The sequence below is a fragment of the Salvelinus alpinus genome, chromosome 3, assembly GCF_045679555.1.
Source record: "Salvelinus alpinus chromosome 3, SLU_Salpinus.1, whole genome shotgun sequence".
In the NCBI taxonomy this organism is placed as follows: Eukaryota; Metazoa; Chordata; class Actinopteri; order Salmoniformes; family Salmonidae; genus Salvelinus; species Salvelinus alpinus.
This window is the reverse complement of record NC_092088.1, coordinates 27,673,715-27,692,712: the sequence shown is the minus strand read 5'-3', so window position 1 is coordinate 27,692,712 and position 18,998 is coordinate 27,673,715. Positions and strand designations below refer to the sequence as shown.

Genomic DNA, 18,998 nt, shown 5'->3' with positions numbered 1-18,998 from the left:
CCTGCTGAGGCGCACAGTAGGCCTGGTGCGTGGTGCCGGAGATGGAGGCACTGGGCTGGAGACACGCACCACAGGGAGAGTGCGTGGAGGAGGAACAGGGCTCTGGAAACGCACTGGAAGCCTGGTGCGTGGTGTCGGCACTGATGGTACTGGGCTGGGGTGGGAAGGTGGCGCCGGATATACCGGACCGTGAAGGAGGACACGCGCTCTTGAGCACCGAGCCTCCCCAACCTTACCAGGTTGAATGGTCCCCGTAGCCCTGCCAGTGCGGCGAGGTGGAATAGCCCGCACTGGGCTATGCTGGCGAACCGGGGACACCATCTGTAAGGCTGGTGCCATGTACGCCGGCCCGAGGAGACGTACTGGAGGCCAGATATGTTGGGCCGGCTTCATGGCACCCGGCTCGATGCCCAACCTAACCCTACCAGTGCGGCGAGGTGGAATAGCCCGCACTGGGCTAAGCACGCGTACTGGGGACACCGTGCGCTTTACCGCATAACACGGTGTCTGACCAGTACGACGCCCTCTCACTCCACGGTAAGCCCGGGGAGTTGGCTCAGGTATCCAACCCGGCTTCGCCACACTCCCCTTTAGCCCCCCCCCCCCCCCCAAGAATTTTTGGGGTGAGCCTCTCGGGCTTCCAGCCGCTCTGCCTTGCTTTCGCCTCATAATACCGCCTCTCCGCTTTCGCTGCCTCCAGCTCCGCTTTGGGGCGGCGACACTCCTCTGGCTCTGCCCAGGGTCCTCTCCCGTCTAGGATTTCCTCCCATGTCCATTCCTCTTTGTACCATTGCTGTTGTTCTTGCCGTCCTTCTCCACTCCGCTTGGTCTGTTGGTGGTGGGTGTTTCTGTTACGGTAGTCGTAATCCTCCTCCTCGGACGAGGAGAGGCGAGACGGATCAGACCAAAATGCGGAGTGGTTGGTTTCCATGGTAATTTAATAACAAAAAATAAACCATATACGATACAAAATACAAAATGAAACTACCGTCAAACAGTCCCGTGAGGCACGAACACTGACACGAGATACACAAGATACAAACACCCACAAACACACACGTGAACCCCGGCTGCCTAAGTATGATTCTCAATCAGGGACAACGATCTACAGCTGCCTCTGATTGAGAATCATACCCGGCCGAACACAAACATCCCCACATAGAAAATGACACAGACAACCCACCCCAACTTACGCCCTGACCAACTAAATAATACAAACACAACAGAAAACAGGTCAGGAAACGTGACAGTATGTTCACCTGGTGTCCCATGTCAGAATCAGTCTAACAATGCTATCTCTCTTCAAGCCCATACAATTGTATCCAAAAAGTTATACTCTAGATCAGGCCTGTATGCATTCAGCTAACCACAACATTAACGTCAGAGTGAGGGTGAATGAAACATGAAAGTGAATATCCATCACCATCAATTTGTGTGAAGCCAGTGTGGATTGTTGGCAACCTCACGAGCTGGCCTTAAATATCCCAGACAAGATTGTGACCATGGCCTGAGACACTGCCTCTACCCAGCAGCTGGCCAAACACAAATCCTGTGCGGCCCTCTGTCTTTGTCTGTCTGTCTGTGTGTCTGTGTGTGTGTGTGTGTGTGTGTGTGTGTGTGTGTGTGTGTGTGTGTGTGTGTGTGTGTGTGTGTGTGTGTGTGTGTGTGTGTGTGTGTGTGTGTGTGTGTGTGTGTGTGTGTGTGTGTGTGTGTGTGTGTTTGTGTGCGAGCATGTACTTGTGTGTGTGTTGTGGTTATGTGACAATGTTTGTGTGTGTGTGTGTGAGGCTATGTTTATATGAGTGTGTGAGAGACCTTTTTGTGCCTGCCAGTATATTTGGCCTCACCAACTTTCAAGCAGTTATTTTTGTAGTGAGTAAACTGTGAAAGAACGTGACCATGCCTATTCCCAAACATGGCCCTTTCTCAGCTATCCGACATAGCAGCAGCACGCTATAGTGCTCAGTTCATTAACCCCATAGATAGACAATGGGACAGAGATAGTTTGGTATTGTGAGTAAATGTGTGTTTGCCGTTTATGTGACCAGAGCCACCTAAGACAGTTGCCCAATTCAAATTCCGGTTCTTACTCTTCCTAAGCGGGTAAAATGTGGCCCCTGACGTCTTATTGACGTTATTTCCTGCCTTTAAACTGGTTTTCTGGGTTAGAAGACCGGATATAACTCAAATACAACCAACTGGTCTCTGTTACATGCAGGTAAAGACATCTGATGTCATGGACGTCATAGTTTGGTTATCTGGTAAAACATCCAGTCAACCAGATAAAGACATCTGTCTCTGGTTGCTAAAAAGACATTCACAAAACGTCCTCATACAGGCCTTCACCTGAGGGCTGTAAGTGCTGAGGTGGCAGTGGCTGGCCAGTTTCCCTATGGCCGAGGTCACCCCCCCAAACGGGAAACCACTCCATCTCACGCTCTGCAGAGAGGACACAAGAACGGGGGAAAGGGGGTGACAAAATAAGAACACTGGCTGTGTGGGAATGAATGGGCAGGACAGGAGGGGTAGTTGGTGTGTATGTGTATGTGTGTGTGTGTGTGTGCGTGCGTGCGTGCGTGCGTGCGTGCGTGTGTGTGTGTGTGTGCGTGCGTGCGTGTGTGTGTGTTGGACGGACACTCACCGCTAAAACAGGGTTTGGCTGGCTCTTAGTATAAGGGCTGAACTTCGGTTTCTGGGGCTTTCCTGACAACCGGTCTTTGTGTCTTCTGCTGCTCATGTGCTGAGGGACAAAAGCAAAGCATGTTAGGTTTTATACTGAGTGAAACATCCCTTAAAAGCTACATTCTGGGATTCATTCGAAATAAAATCGAACATCCCACTTGTATTGGTCTACAGCTGAGGGATGTGGCTAGGGAAATGTAACCCCTCTCAAATTCATAGGCAGCTCCAAATGCAAGGACTGAGTGCATGGCATATATATTTTGAGGCTGTACTACACACACTCAGAAACACTCACAAACACACACACCTGTTTGAGCTGCGTCTCTGAGTTGACGGACACCTCGCACATCTCGCAGTGGAACGGTTGGCTAGCCAGGGCCACGCCCACCCTGGCCTTGCTGCTGATTGCCTGCTTGCTCCTGCATGTCGGCCTAGGCAATGACATTACCTTGCCTCGGCGTCGCGCCTGTGCACCCGCCTGGCCCTCCAGCATCTGCTTGTGTTTGGAGCCTAGAACAGCACAGACACATCACAGACACGACCACATAGCTATTGATTCATTTATCAGTTAAAAATGGTATTTAATCAGAATCATAGGTCAGCATTTAAATAGTATCTACTTATCACTCAATAGCAAATGCTGTGCAAGTAGCCATATAGACATATTGCAGTGCATACCGCTGTAGTGGGCTTCTAGCTGGGACGAGGAGTTGACTGTGATTTTGCACATGGGACAGTGGAGGTGCTGCTTGGCGGGGGGACTCTTTTTGCCCTGCCTGGTCTCCTCTTCCCCTCCTGGTGCCCCTGGGGACTCCCCCTGGCCCTCCAGTGACGGGTTGGAGTCTGGGGTCGGGCTGGGGCCCTCCATAGGGCTACCGTCTGACGTGAGCTCCGAGAGCTGGTAGACAGCAGGAGAGACCTGGGGGGAGATGAGGGCCAAGACGTCCAGGGAAGAGGTCTCCGAGATGGGCATAGGGGTGGGGGAGACCTCCTGGAGGGTGTCATCCAGCTTCGGTCTGGTGGGGAGCTGGGGAGACGAGAGCAGGCCTGGGGAGAGAGAGAGACGTTGCTGTATGAGAGTTATCATACATGTGGTATTCACATACAAACAGGGATTGAGGTTAAATTGTCTTCCGACAGGTGGCTTTAGTCTTACACAGCATTAGTCCCTCACCTGACTCTAGTCTCTATCTGACGTAAGACAATGGGGTTAGAGCTACATGGGGGGAGAAAGGCCAGCATTCATTTGGCAACTATATCAGGCAGCGTAAGACAGTGGATTCAAGTGAGAGCTGGATTAAATTAAAAACACTGGCAGATGTAGATTCTGTTTACTAAGAGCATTGCTCAACACTGGTATTTTTTTATTTAACCTTTATTTAACTAGGCAAGTCAGTTAAGAACAGATTCTTATTTACAATGACAGCCTACCCCAGCCAAACCCTAACCTGGACGACGCTGGGCCAATTGTGCACCGCCCTATGGTACTCCCAATCACGTCCGGTTGTGATACAGCCTGAAATCAAACCAGGGTCTGTAGTGATGCCTCTAGCACTGAGATGCAGTGCCTTAGACCGCTACGCCACTCAGGAGCCCTGGTAGCCTGTTTAGCCTCTCTCTACAGTACCTGTCTCTCTAGATACATACATAGATAGAATTGATTTGATAATTTAAAATGATTATTTAAAATAAGTGTGTCTACATTTCTTTTTTTCCCACCTTTATTTAACCAGGTAGGCTAGTTGAGAACAAGTTCTCATTTGCAACTGCGACCTGGCCAAGATAAAGCAAAGCAGTTCGACACATACAACAACACAGAGTTACACATGGAATAAACAAACATGCAATCAATAATACAGTAGAAAAATCTATATACAGCAATAAATAGGCCATGGTGGCGAAGTAATTACAATATAGCAATTAAACACTGGAATGGTAGAATGTGCAGAAGATGAATGTGCAAGTAGAGATACTGGGGTGCAAAGGAGCAAGATAAATACATAAATACAGTATGGGGATGAGGTAGATTGGATGGGCTATTTACAGATGAGCTATGTACAGGTGCAGTGATCTGTGAGCTGTTCTGACAGCTGGTGTTTAGAGCTAGTGAGGGAGGTAAGAGTCTCCAGCTTCAGTGGTTTTTGCAGTTTGTTCCAGTCATTGGCAGCAGAGAACTGTAAGGAGAGGCAGTCAAAGGAAGAATTGGCTTTGGGGGTGACCAGTGAGATATACCTGCTGGAGCGTGTGCCACGGGTGGGTGCTGCTATGGTGACCAGTGAGCTGAGATAAGGCGGGGCTTTACCTAGCAGAGGCTTGTAGATGACCTGGAGCCAGTGGGTTTGGCGCCGAGTATGAAGCGAGGGCCAGCCACGGAGAGTGTACAGGTCGCAGTGGTGGGTAGTATATGGGGCTTTGATGACGGCTGGCACTGTGATAGACTGCATCCAATTTGTTGAGTAGAGGGTTGGAGGCTATTTTGTAAATGACATCGCCGAAGTCGAGGATCGGTAGGATGGTCAGTTTTACGAGGGTATGTTTGGCAGCATGAGTGAAGGATGCTTTGTTGCGAAATAGGAAGCCAATTCTAGATTTCATTTTGGATTGGGGATGTTTAATGTGAGTCTGGAAGGAGAGTTTACAGTCTAACCAGACACCTAGGTATTTGTTGTTGTCCACATATTCTAAGTCAGAACCGTCCAGAGTAGTGATGCTGGAAGGGCGGGCAGGTGCGAGCAGCGATCGGTTGAAGAGCATGCATTTAGTTTTACTTGCATTTAAGAGCAGTTGCAGGCCACGGAAGGAGAGTTGTATGGCATTGAAGCTCATCTGGAGGTTAGTTAACACAGTGTCCAAAGAAGGGCCAGAGGTATACAGAATGGTGTCGTCTGCGTAGAGGTAGATCAAAGAATCACCAGCAGCAAGAGCAACATCATGGATGTATACAGAGAAGAGAGTCGGCCCGAGAATTGAACCCTGTGGCACCCCCATAGAGACTGCCAGAGGTCCGGACCACATGCCCTCCGATTTGACACACTGAACTCTATCAGAGAAGTAGTTGGTGAAACAGGCGAGGCAATCATTTGAGAAACCAAGGCTGTTGAGTCTGCCAATAAGAATGTTGTGATTGACAGAGTCGAAAGCCTTAGCCAGGTCGATGAATATGGCTGCACAGCAATGTCTCTTATCGATGGCGGTTATAATATCGTTTAGGACCTTGAGCGTGGCTGAGGTGCACCCATGACCAGCTCTGAAACCAGATTGCATAGCGGAGAAGGTACGGTGGGATTCGAAATGGTCGGTAATCTGTTTGTTAACTTGGCTTTCAAAGACCTTAGAAAGGCAGGGTAGAATAGATATAGGGCTGTAGCAGTTTGGGTCTAGAGTGTCTCCCCCTTTGAAGAGGGGGATGACCGCGGCAGCTTTCCAATCTATGGGAATCTCAGACGATACGAAAGAGATTTTGAACAGGCTAGTAATAGGGGTTGCAACAATTTCGGCAGATCATTTTAGAAAGAGAGGGTCTAGATTGTCTAGCCTGGCTGATTTGTATGGGTCCAGATTTTGCAGCTTTTTCAGAACATCAGCTATCTGGATTTGGGTGAAGGAGAAGTAGGGGAGGTTGGGCGAGTTGCTGTGGGGAGCGCAGCGCTGTTGACCGGGGTAGGGGTAGCCAGGTGGAAAGCATGGCCAGCCGTAGAAAAATGCTTATTGAAATTTTCAATTATAGTGGATTTATCGGTGGTAGCAGTTTTTCCTAGCCTCAGTGCATTGGGCAGCTGGGAGGAGGTGCTCTTATTCTCCATGGACTTTACAGTGTCCCAGAACTTCTTCAGTTTGTGCTACAGGATGCAAATTTCTGCTTGAAAAAGCTAGCCTTAGCGTTCCTAACTGCCTGTGTATATTTGTTCCTAACTTCCCTGAAAAGTTGCATATCACGGGGGCTGTTCGATGCTAATGCAGAATGCCACATAATGTTTTTGTGCTGGTCAAAGGGCAGTCAGGTCTGGAGAGAACCAAGGGCTATATCTGTTCCTGGTTCAATTTTTTTTGGAATGGGGCATGCTTATTTAAGATGGTGAGGAAGGCACTTTTAAAGAATAACCAGGCATCCTTCTGACGGGATGAGGTCAATATCCTTCCAGGATACCCGGGCCAGGTCAATTAGAAAGGCCTGCTCGCTGAAGTGTTTTAGGGAGCGTTTGACAGTGATGAGGGGTGGTCGTTTGACCCCAAACCCATTACGGATGCAGGCAATGAAGCAGTGATCGCTGAGATCTTGGTTGAAAACAGCAGAGGTGTATTTGGAGGGCAAGTTGGTTAGGATGATATCTATGAGGGTGCCCGTGTTTACGGATTTGAGGTTGTACCTGGTGGGTTCATTGATAATTTGTGTGAGATTGAGGGCATCAAGCTGAGATTGTAGGATGGCCGGGGAGTTAAGCATGTCACAGTTTAGGTCACTAGCAGCACGAGCTCTGAAGATAGATGGAGGGCAATCAATTCACATATGGTGTCCAGGGCACAGCTGGGGGCAGAGGGTGGTCTATAGCAAGCTGCAACAGTGAGAGACTTGTTTCTGGAAAGATGGCATTTTAAAAGTAGAAGTTCGAATTGTTTGGGTACAGACCTGGATAGTAAGACAGAACTCTGCAGGCTATCTCTGCAGTAGATTGCAACACCGCCCCCTTTGGCAGTTCTATCTTGTCGGAAAATGTTATAGTTAGGGATGGAAATTTCAGGGTTTTTGGTGGACTTCCTAAGCCAGGATTCAGACACGGCTAGGACAGAGTGTGCTAAAGCAGTAAATAAAACAAACTTAGGGAGGAGGCTTCTAATGTTAACATGCATGAAACCAAGGCTTCTACGGTTACAGAAGTCAACAAATGAGAGCACCTGGGGAGTAGGAGTGGAGCTATGCACTGCAGGGCCTGGATTAACCTCTACATCACCAGAGGAACAGAGGAGGAGTAGGATGAGGGTACGGCTAAAGGCTATCAGTACTGGTCGTTTAGTGCGTTCAGAGCAGAGAGTAAAAGGAGCAGGTTTCTGGGCGTGAGAGAATAGATTCAAGGGATAATGTACAGACAGAGGTATGGTAGGATGTGAGTACATTGGAGGTAAACCTAGGCATTGAGCAATGATGAGAGAGATATTGTCTCTAGAGACGTTTAAACTGGGTGATGTCGCTGCATATGTGGGAGGTGGATCTAAATGGTAGGTTAAGGCATATTGAGCAGGGCTAGAGGCTCTACAGTGAAATAAGACAATACTCACTAACCAGGACAGTAATGGAAAGGCATATTGATATTAGGGAGAGGCATGCATAGCCGGGTGATCAATAGGGGTCCAGTGAGTGGTTGGGCTGGCTGGAGACACGGCGATTCAGACAGATAGCAGGCCGGGGCTAGCAAGCTAGCAGAAGGGCCTTAGAGGGACGTCTCGGCGGAGGAAAGTCTGTTTTGGCCTCCGCGTGCGGTGACGTCGATAGACCAGTCGTGATGGATTAGTAGGGTTCCGAGTAGCAGTCCAATTGGCAAAATAGTGGCCCAAGAAATTGGCCGATGGATCTATAGTCCAATAGCGAACAGTCCAATATGCTCTAGACAGCTAGCAGCTAGCGGGCCGCTGCTAGCGGATGGGCATTCAGGGGTGGTCGCGATGTAGAGGCCAGTTGAGTACCCCCTCGAGCAGATTATGTCGTAGTCCAGTCGTGAAGGATCGGCGGGGTTCCGTTCCCCGTACCGGCAGTAGAAGGGGTCCGGGTATTGTAGCCCAGGAGTAGCTGATGGGCCTCTTTAGCTAGCCGGGAGAAAGGGCCTAGCATGGGCTAGCTCCAGGCTAATTGGTGCTTGCTCCGGGACTGACGTTAGCCAGTACTCGGATAGCAGCTAGCTAGCTGCGAATATCCAGGTGAAAAATGTCCAGAGCTTGCAGTAGGAATCCGGGAAAATAGGTCCGGTATGCTCTGGTTTGAGTCGCGTTGTACAAACCGGCAAGAGCTTTCCGAGCTAAAGGTTAGCTGATGACCGATAGCAGTGGTTAGCTGACTACTAGCTAGGAGCTAGTGAGCTGGCTAGCTTCTGTTGGGAGATTCTGGATTCGAGGTGAATAATACTTTAGAAAAAAACAGATCTGCACCACATTGAGTGAGGCGTGTTGCAGGAAAGTGTTTTGAAGTTGGGTTTTCGAAGAAAAAAAATATATATATATGCGAAGAAAAATATATAAAAATATATATACACGGGACACGACAAGACGAGGACAAAAGAGGACTGCTACGCCATCTTGGATTTCTACATCTCTCTGTTTGTTGTTCTCTGAATATTTCATTTCAATTCAATATACTTTATTGACATGGAATGTACAACACTTACAGTGCCTTCAGAAAGTATTCATTCCCCTTGACTTATTCCACATTTTGTTGTGGGTCACTAAGAGCATTCCACACCTGGATTTGCATTATTATTATTATTTTCTATTCTTCAAGCTCTGGCAAATTGGTTCTTGATCATTGCTAGACAACCATTTACAGGTCATGCCATAGATTTTCAAGTAGATTTACTCTACCAGTCAAAAGTTTTGGACACACCTACTAATTCAAGGGTTTTTCTTTATTTTTACTATGTTCTACATTGTAGAATAATAGTGAAGACATCAAAACTATGAAATAACACATATGGAATCATGTAGTAATCAAAAAAGTGTTAAACAAATAAAATATATTTTATATGACAGTGAGTCAGTGAACCATGTGCAAATGGCATATATAATGTCGAGATGGCCTATATTCTGACCAAATTATATATATCACTATGTTAAGCCCTGAATTAACCAGGTCTATTTGTCATATGTGATCATAGGAAGTCAGAATTTATCGTTGGCGCTCGAATATATTGCTGAAATGCCCAATTGTCTGGCTCGTTGAACTCGGGATGGCCTAGCAGTGATAGTGGTTCTTCCACATCGCTCGTTGGGGTTGATTTCAGCCTGTCCATTTGGTGATGATAAATCACTGTTTAAACTTATTGGAAATAGACACTGCCCTTATGACCCAAATTTAAGGCACATCCGGTTGTCATAGGAAGCTGAGAGTCTTTCTTGGGACACCCTTATACAAAATCCTGAGTTTCAAGTCTTTACGAACTGACTGATTTACAGAGAGTTGAATGCAGTGTTTTTCACTAACTGTAGGGAGTGAAATCATAACAATTTTAGGGTAAATTTAACCACTTCCGGTTACTCCAGGAAGCTTAAAATCAACACAGGTAATCCTTATAGTGGCCTGATGGATTGTCATTGAAGACTTGATATGGCAATCATAACTCACATAGGCATCAGGTTGAAGTTAGGGCAGCAGGCAATGTATTCCTATGGGGAGAGATGTCAATGTCAACTGTTAGAAAAAATACTCCCTGTTTTCACTGTTAAGGGTTAATTCCACATGGTCAAGGGTAGGCTTGCACAGACCGGGAGGACCTTAGGAACATTCCTGTGGTTGAATTGTGTTTCTAGCCTCAACGGTTCTGCCGCTGTCACCCAAAAGCACCACAAATTTAGGTCAGGCTTCATTTTGGGCCTACTTTTTTGCACGCTCGCTGCGGTCAGACCTCCTTGAACTCGGCACGGCCTAGAGACTATGGTGATGCCATTCGTTTCCCTTTCTATGATGATTTTAGCCTGCCCATTTGCTGATTTCAGCCCTATTTGATGGTAAAGTTAATATTTACCCTTTAGGATATGAAGGAGACCATTCAATCTTTTCATATTCATATCTGTAGAGCTACAGGTGACCCTGAACAAATGGCAAAATTAATTATGAAAATTGCTTGCACAGAAGCAGAGTTAGAGCATAACCTGTAAACCCCATGTTGTCCTTAGGGAGAAACTCAGATGTGTCAAACTACATGAACCGGCGACGCAGCTAGAATAACTGTGGCTTATCCACCCCAACCTCCCCCCGATGACCCCATTGAAAACGGAGTGTCTCTGTGTGACCCAGAAACCGCAATATGTCAAAAGCATGTTGAAATCACTACTAGTCAGGCTTCATTCCGGGCCTACTTTTTGCACAGTCGCTGAGGGCATACCAAGCGAGCTACGGTCAAGTGGGGCACCTTGTTGAACTCAGCACGGCCTAGAGCCTACGGTGATGCCATTTACCAACACTTTCAGTGTTGATTTCAGCCTGTCCATTTGGTGATGGTAAATCACTGTTTAAACTTATTGGAAATGGACAATAAGTCAGCCATCAAGTCCGCCATCCATTAGTCAATAAGATATCATACTGACACCAAACTGATACATACTGACACTAAACCCACTTTGTCCAACTAGTTTAGAAGCCAACTTTCACATATTTCAGAGCCGACCCAAAATTCACAGCGCCTTCTGCTAAAACCATAAAAACTTAAAACATGTAGTTACGTTCTAGCTGCGGGTCCAGTTCTGACATCATGTGTAGGCCTAGCTGAGGCAACCCAGAATCCCGAGTTTTGGCTCGATAGGTCATTCGGAGCCCGAGCAGCGACCTTAATTACTGCTGAAAATTTATATCGGACAGAGACTTGTAGGGTCCGTCTCTATGGGGCCGAGGTGGTTTCAATGCACCTAGTATTGTGATTCTGGGACTTTTCGACATGTCGTCATTTTCGCGACGTTAAAAATTAATTGAAGATATTGCAAATGGACGAGGCTGTTTCTCGACCTGAGAACCTTCTAGAGCCACATAACTCACCGTGCACTACCAACTTAAGCTCTAGAACAGTTTAATAAAGTTTCAGAGCTCTTTAATGGTTCGAACGGCAGTAACTATTGCAGGCTCTGTGTGTCTGTAAGCCCCACACTGTGTCACTCCATCTTGGCTGTGTGTGTGAGAGTACAGAAAATCACAGAAATCACGTAGAGCTCCGAAACCTGCCTTAACGGATTCGCCTTAACACGCATCAACTGGATCTATAAATACATTTTAAAAACACACATTTGTTTTAGCATCATGAAATGGACCTTGTACGATTTCTCGTAAAATACGATAGATAAATGTCTGGTTCTATTTTTCCTTCCTATGTACTTTGACGTGAAGCGGTCAAAATAGCGCTGTATTACCGTTTTCGACCTTAAATCCCACAAAATGTGCATTAACTCAAAGTGTGTTGTGGCCTCGACACCATCTTGTTTCTGGGCTAAAGTACATTTGGACACCCCTGTGCTCACTGAGTTTCGTCTTTGAAGTCTGTTCCGTTTACGAGAAACAGCCATGTCCATTTGGTTATGAAATGTCCAGTTGCCATATACAGTCAGTCGTCATATGGTGGAATTTTCCAGAACAGCAGAAATTAAAATAAAATACATTTATATCTCGGAAACCGAGTCTCCTGGAAACTTTTTTTTTACTTCCCGGAAGACAAGGCCTTGGGGGGCGACCTGAGGCCGTCGGCCTATTTTAATAGCACCCGTCTAGTAAGGGACCGTCCATTTGCCCTATGAAAATCCTCATCAATCATAAGGGAGCTGCCACATGCGTCCCTTATGTAGGTTATTGTCCTGCTGAAAGTTGAATTAATCTCCCAGTGTCTGGTGGAAAGCAGACTGAATCAGGTTTTCCTCTAGGATTTTGCCTGTGCTTAGCTCCATTACGTTTATTTTTTATTATGAAAAACTCCCCAGTCCTTAACGATTACAAGCATACCCATAACATGATGCAGCCACCACTATGCTTGAAAATATGGAGAGTGCTACTCAGTAATCTGTTGTAATTGGATTTGGATTTGCTCCAAACATAACACTTTGTATTCAGGTAAAAAATGAATTGCTTTGTTACAGTATTACTTTAGTGTCTTATTGCAAACAAGATGCATGTATTGGAATATTTGTATTCTGTACAGGCGTCCTTCTTTTCACTCTGTCAAATAGGTTAGTATTGTGGAGTAACTACAATATTGTTGACCCATCCTCAGTTTTCTCGTATCACTCATCCTTGTCACCGGACGTGCTACCTGTCCCAGACCTGCTGTTTTCAACTCTCTAGAGACCGCAGGAGCGGTAGAGATACTCTTAATGATCGGCTATGAAAAGCCAACTGACATTTACTCCTGAGGTGCTGACTTGCTGCACCCTCGACAACTACTGTGATTATTATTATTTGACCATGCTGGTCATTTATGAACATTTGAACATCTTAGCCATGTTCTGTTATAATCTCCATCCGGCACAGCCAGAAGAGGACTGGCCACCCCTCATAGCCTGGTTCTTCTCTAGGTTTCTTCCTAGGTTTTGGCCTTTCTAGGGAGTTTTTCCTAGCCACCGTGCTTCTACACCTGCATTGCTTGCTGTTTGGGGTTTTAGGCTGGGTTTCTGTACAGCACTTTGAGATATCAGCTGATGTACGAAGGGCTATATAAAAATAAATAAATTTGATTTGATTTGTAACTGTTTTAAAGTCAGCATTCGCCTCACAGTGAAATCTCTGAGTAGTTTCCTTCCTCTCCGGCAACTGAGTTAGGAAGGACGCCTGTATCTTTGTAGTGTTTGGGTGTATTGGTACACCATCCAAAGTGTATTTAATAACTTCACCATGCTCAAAGGGATATTCAATGTCTGCTTTAAAAAAAAAAAACTATCTACCAATAGGTGCCCTTCTTTTGCGAGGCATTGGAAAACCTCCCTGGCCTTTGTGGTTGAATGTGTGTTCGAAATTCACTGCTCAACTGTGTGGGGTACAGAGATGAGGTAGTCGTTCAAAAATAATGTTAAACACTATTATTGCACACAGATTGAGTCCATGCAACTTATTATATGACCAATTTTTATTCCTGAGCTTATTTAGGCTTGCCATTATAAAGGGGTTGAATACTTATTGACTCAAGACATTTCAGCTTTTCATTTTGAATTAGTTCGTCAAAATTTAGAAAAACATAATTCTACTTTGATATTATTGGGTATTGTCTGTAGGTCAGTGACAAAAACAATCTCAATCAAATCCATTTTAAATTCAGGCTGTAAAACAATACAATTTGGAAAAGTCAAGGGCTGTGAATACTTTCTGAAAGCACTGTACATTGTCAAAGTAAACATATAACAAAGATGGTCAAAGACAGGAATATACGAGACTGTTAGTAATAAATCAATAATCTCTTACCTTTCTCTCACTCTTTCTCCCTTTCTCCCTCACTGTCCCTTTCTCTCTCTCCGTTTTTTCTCTCTCTCTTTATCTCTCCCTTTCTCTCCATTAATCAATTGCCATGGTTACCCTGGATATAAAGGCTCTATCATTATGTCATTAAATGGAATTGAATTATGGTGAACGAAGTATGGAGAGAATCAATAGAAAACAAAGATGAGTCTAGTAAATACGGCGAAGGAAGGAGCGACAGGAGATGGGGCTATTTTCAGATGAGAAAAATGGCTTGACAAATGACAAGACAAAGAGACAAAATAACAGGAAGACAAAGATACTGTTTTGATCGGTAAACGGTATGGGCAACATTTTCTGTCCACAAAATAGCACTAAAATGCAAAAAAATATTTAGAGCAGGAATGATCTCCTACCGTAACTTAGCTTTTTACGATGTCCGTGAGAAATCTGTGATCTTAAAGCGGATTCAACACAACTGTCATGAAAATGCGTTGCATGCAATGCAATCCCTAGCAGTAGCTTTCCAACCTTGGATTAAGAGTAGCTGTCTTGTCTACCTAAAATGGTTAGTATGGGCAAGTTTCTGTGCTGTTTCTGTGCTGTGTTTTGCGAACAGAAAACAGGGTTACAATAAGCCTGGAATCCACACTTATTCAGTGAATTGAAACAATCATGAAACAGAACCATAATCACTGTGAATTCCAGGATAGCTTACAACAACAGCTCCGCTCCTACACGTCAAAACGACATCCTCCGCATGCACATTCCTTGCTATGATCACTGATCTGACATGAATCCTAATTGCTGATTGCAATCAGATCTCAAGCCTTACTTCAAAGGAAGGAAGGAGAGCAGGCGAGGGGGGAGATTTTTTTCCAGACCTGGTATTTTACCTGTTCCTTCTGTGAGGCTGGGGTCCATCAGTGCTGGTAGGGACTTTCCCACTCCAGTCTTCCCCCTCTCCCTGTCTCTCTCCCTCCCTGCCATGGAGCCCTGGCCCCTCTGACGGTTCCTCTGGGCGTCCATGGATTTCAGCTTGCGTGCGTGTTTGTGGCCCTTGTAGTGAGCCTCAGCCTGGTTCTGGTCATGGAGGAGACAAAGAAACAGTATGAGAGGAGAAGAGATCTCTGGATCTCAGCATCAGAACAGCAACCAAAAATGACAAGAAATTAGGAAAGGGGAAAGGATTTTGGCAAACAACTTGGTAACTAGTTACACAGTTCATACAGTGCATTTGGAAAGTATTCAGACCCCTTGACTTTTTCCACATTTTGATACATTACAGCCTTATTCTAAAATTGATTAAATTGTTTCCCACCCTCATCAATCTACACACAATACCCCGTAATGACAAAGCAAAAACATGTATTTTTTTTTATGATTGAAAATGTATAAAACAGTCTGAGGTCCTGAGGTCCTGAGTGCTCTGGAACAGGTTTTCATTAAGGATCTCTCTGTACTTTAGGTTAGTATTTAGGTTAGTATTGTGGAGTAACTACAATATTGTAGTTTTTTTTTTTTATGATTGAAAATGTATAAAACATTTAAAACTGAAATATGACATTTACATAAGTATTCAGACCCTTTACTCAGTACTTTGTTGAAGCACCTTTGGCAGCAATAACAGCCTCAAGTCTTCTTGGGTATGACGCTACAAGCTTGGCACACCTGTATTTGGGGAGTTTCTCAGATTCGTCTCTGTAGATCCTCTCAAGCTCTGTCAGGTTGGATGCAGAGCATCGCTGCTCTCCAGAGATGTTCGATCAGGTTCAAGTCCGGGCTCTGGCTGGGCCACTCAAAGACATTCAGAGACTTGTCCCGAAGCCACTCCTGCGTTGTCTTGGCTGTGTGCTTAGGGTCATTGTCCTGTTGGAAGGTGAACCATCGCCCCAGTCTGAGGTCCTGAGTGCTCTGGAAAAGGTTTTCATTAAGGATCTCTCTGTACTTTGCTCCGTTTATCTTTCCCTCGTTCCTGACCAGTCTCCCAGTACCTGCTGCTGAAAAATATCCCCACAGCATGATGATGCCACCACCATCCTTCACCGTAGGGATGGTGCCTGGTTTCCTCCAGAAGTGACGCTTGGTATTCAGGCCAAAGAGTTCAATCTGGGTTTCATCAGACCAGAGAATCTTGTTTCTTATGGTCTGAGAGTCTTTAGGTGCCTTTGGCAAACTCCAAGCAGGCTGTCATGTGCCTTTTACTAAGGAGTGGCTTCCATCTTGTCACTCTACCATAAAAGCCTGATTGGTGGAGTGCTGCAGAGATGGTTGTCCTTCTGGAAGGATCTCCCATCTCTACAGATGAAATCTGGAGCTCTGTCAGAGTGACCATTGGGTTCTTGGTCACCTCCCTGACTAAGGCCCTTCTCCCCCGATTGCTGAGTTTGGCCAGGCGGCCAGCTCTAGGAAGAGTCTTGATGGTTCCAAACTTCTTCCATTCAAGAATGATGGAGGCCACTGTGTTCTTGAGGACCTTCAGTGCTGCAGAAATGTTTTGGTACCCTTCCCCAGATCTGTGCCTCGACACAATCCTGTCTCGGAGCTCTACGGACAATTCCTTCGACCTCATGGCTTGGTTTTTGCTCTGACATGCACTGTCAACTGTGGGACCTTCTATAGACAGGTGTGTGCCTTTCCAAATAATGTCCAATCAATTGAATTTATCACACCTGGACTCCAATCAAGTTGTAGAAAAATCTCAAGCATGATCAATGGAACCAAGATGCACCTGAGCTCAATTTCGAGTCTCATAGCAAAGGGTCTGAATACTTATGTAAATAAGATATTTCTGTTTTTCACATTTGTATGAATTTGCAAAAAATTCAAAAAACCTGTTTTCCCTTTGTCATTATGGGGTATTGTGTGTAGATTGACGAGGGGACATTTTAGAATAAGGCTGTAAAGTAATAAAATGTGGAAAAAGTCAAGGGGTCTGAATACTTTCCAAATGCACTGTATATATACTGTATACAGTACATCACAGCCCCATCAAGCATTTCTTCAATTAATTGAAAAGCATAGCTTGAGCCCCAAAAATGTAATTAGTTCTCGTGAACGGAGAAGTCTACAGATGTATTGAGCATTCCCTCTGTGTTCGTGTGTCTCTGTGTGCTCAGTGAGAGTGAGTGTGCGTGTCAGTTTTTGTGTGTGTGGACTGTGATGGTTCTTCTATGTGGGGATTTGGATGCCAGCAGAGAGAGGGTGTCTGGGTTTAATGCTTTTTCTGGCTGATAGGTGGAGGAAGGCTCAGCGACAACAACAACAACACAACACAACACACACAACTTTCACAGCGATAGAGGAACAGGAGCACGCATGCGCACACACGCACACGTACACCGTCAGAGTGATGAACGATCTGACAAGAGAGGAGGATAGCTTCAGCCTGTAGTATTGTTGCAACGAAGTTGACTGACTTACGGTGGAGTTGAAGCGGAGGTGACAGATGTTGCAGGAGATGATCTGTTTCCTCTTGGGCGGTGCAACACCGAACGTGTGGTTGATAACCGCCTTCTGAACCGGGTCCATCTGTCGCACACAAAACAAGCCAGACTAAACACAAACATTACTCAGATTTAGTGGTGTCTAACTATTACACGGGCGGTCAACCAACCCTCCTGGGGAGCTACTCTCCTGTAGGCCTTTGCTCTAAAATACCTGGCTCATGTTCATCAGGGCACACAACGGAAAACGTATAGAAAGCTTCGCAACGGAAAGGGAAAATTAGTCCAGGTATTCAATTTTTCAGTCTGTTTGATTCCGTTTCTGGCCTCATGAACACGACCCTAATCAAGGTATTGAGGAGCACCTGATTAGTAGAATCAGGTATGTTTGAGAAGGGCTTGAGGAAAAGCCTGCAGGGGTCATAGCTCCTCAGGAGGGTTGTTGTCCATGACCACCCCTACAACCACCCCTACAACTAAGGTCAGGGAGGATTGCACAACGCCAGACCTCAAGGGCCCTGCTGATTTCTTGATTGGCGAGAGATTTCCGAACAAAATAATTTGGTCTGATATTGTGAGGCAAGGACATAAGAAGACAGCCACCCGACACTGCTGCCCTCCAGGACTGTAGTTGAGCATCCCTGTATGAGGCCATCAAATAGAAAAACTAACAGTCAATCATGGATCTCTCCATGTGCAGCTTCTCCATATTTGAGTGGTGTGATGTCACTTCCGCCTGCACTTGCCACAACACGCCTAATCCAAAAGATGTGACAAGGTATGTTTTGGAGTTCATAGATGTACAGTATGTGTATACATGTCATCAAGTACATAGAGGAACAGGTAATAAGATAGGAACTGGACATACTTCCGAACATTGTGTGTGTGTGTGTGTGTGTGTGTGTGTGTGTGTGTGTGTGTGTGTGTGTGTGTGTGTGTGTGTGTGTGTGTGTGTGTGTGTGTGTGTGTGTGTGTGTGTGTGTACATGAGCATACGCATGAATGCCTGTGTGTGTGCTTTGGCGATATACCGTATACCGGGGTATTTTGAAATACAAACGATATGATTTTCAATACCTCCCCAAAAATATATATTTAAAAAATGTGGGTTGGGGGCACCCCCGCCTTGCGGGGGCTGCAGGGGTGCGTGCTATGCCACTGCTTATAACTACAAATATAGTAGAACTATAAGAAATCAAAGATGTGTCAAATAAATTATCAAGCCTTGTGTTCCAGCTATGCATTTGGTTTGCTAACTTGCTAGCTAAGTGGCTAGATGTCAAGATCAAGCTTCTTGGTTAGAACAGAGACATTCAATCCCCTCCTGGATCAAGATCCCTGTTGCCTAAATAGTTTTGTGTGGCAAATTTTTTTTTTAAATAAAAAATAGCACCCCTTCGGTAATACCGTATACACAAAAATACACGTATGGTACAGAAACGGTATGAAAATCTGGATACCACCCAACCCTAGTGTGTGCATGCCTGTCTACATGCATGTGTGTGTGTGAGAGCAGCTCACCATGTTGAAGTTGGGGAAGAGGTTGAGGGGGGAGGAGGCGTTGACGTGAAGCGGCAGGAAGTGCTTGATGTTCAGCTGGGTCTGGAGGGGCCGTCCCGGGAGGGATAGGGAGGCCAGGAGGGGGTTGGCCTGGGACAGTGTACCTGTAGAGGGTGGGTGGAGGACATACAGATGCTGAAAATCCATTGTCTTCCAACAGGTGTTGTCAATTCTACCTGACAT

The 18,998-nt window shown here is 45.7% G+C and overlaps 1 protein-coding gene across 3 annotated transcripts in view; it reads right to left on the bottom strand.

Annotated features, from left to right (window-relative positions):
• Positions 1 to 18,998, bottom strand: part of LOC139570481 (zinc finger protein 385C-like) — a 147,817-nt gene that overhangs the window by 7,426 nt on the left and 121,393 nt on the right. For 2 of the 3 annotated variants that reach the window (XM_071392372.1, XM_071392374.1), the window contains 7 exons: positions 18,777 to 18,919; positions 17,234 to 17,365; positions 14,707 to 14,893; positions 3,361 to 3,729; positions 2,990 to 3,192; positions 2,642 to 2,740; positions 2,347 to 2,439 (listed from right to left, as the gene is read on the bottom strand). In XM_071392372.1, coding sequence (XP_071248473.1) covers positions 2,347 to 2,439; positions 2,642 to 2,740; positions 2,990 to 3,192; positions 3,361 to 3,729; positions 14,707 to 14,893; positions 17,234 to 17,365; positions 18,777 to 18,919 — 1,226 coding nt within the window. The remainder of the gene's footprint in view (positions 1 to 2,346; positions 2,440 to 2,641; positions 2,741 to 2,989; positions 3,193 to 3,360; positions 3,730 to 14,706; positions 14,894 to 17,233; positions 17,366 to 18,776; positions 18,920 to 18,998) is intronic. The other variant, XM_071392373.1, reaches the window with a different exon arrangement.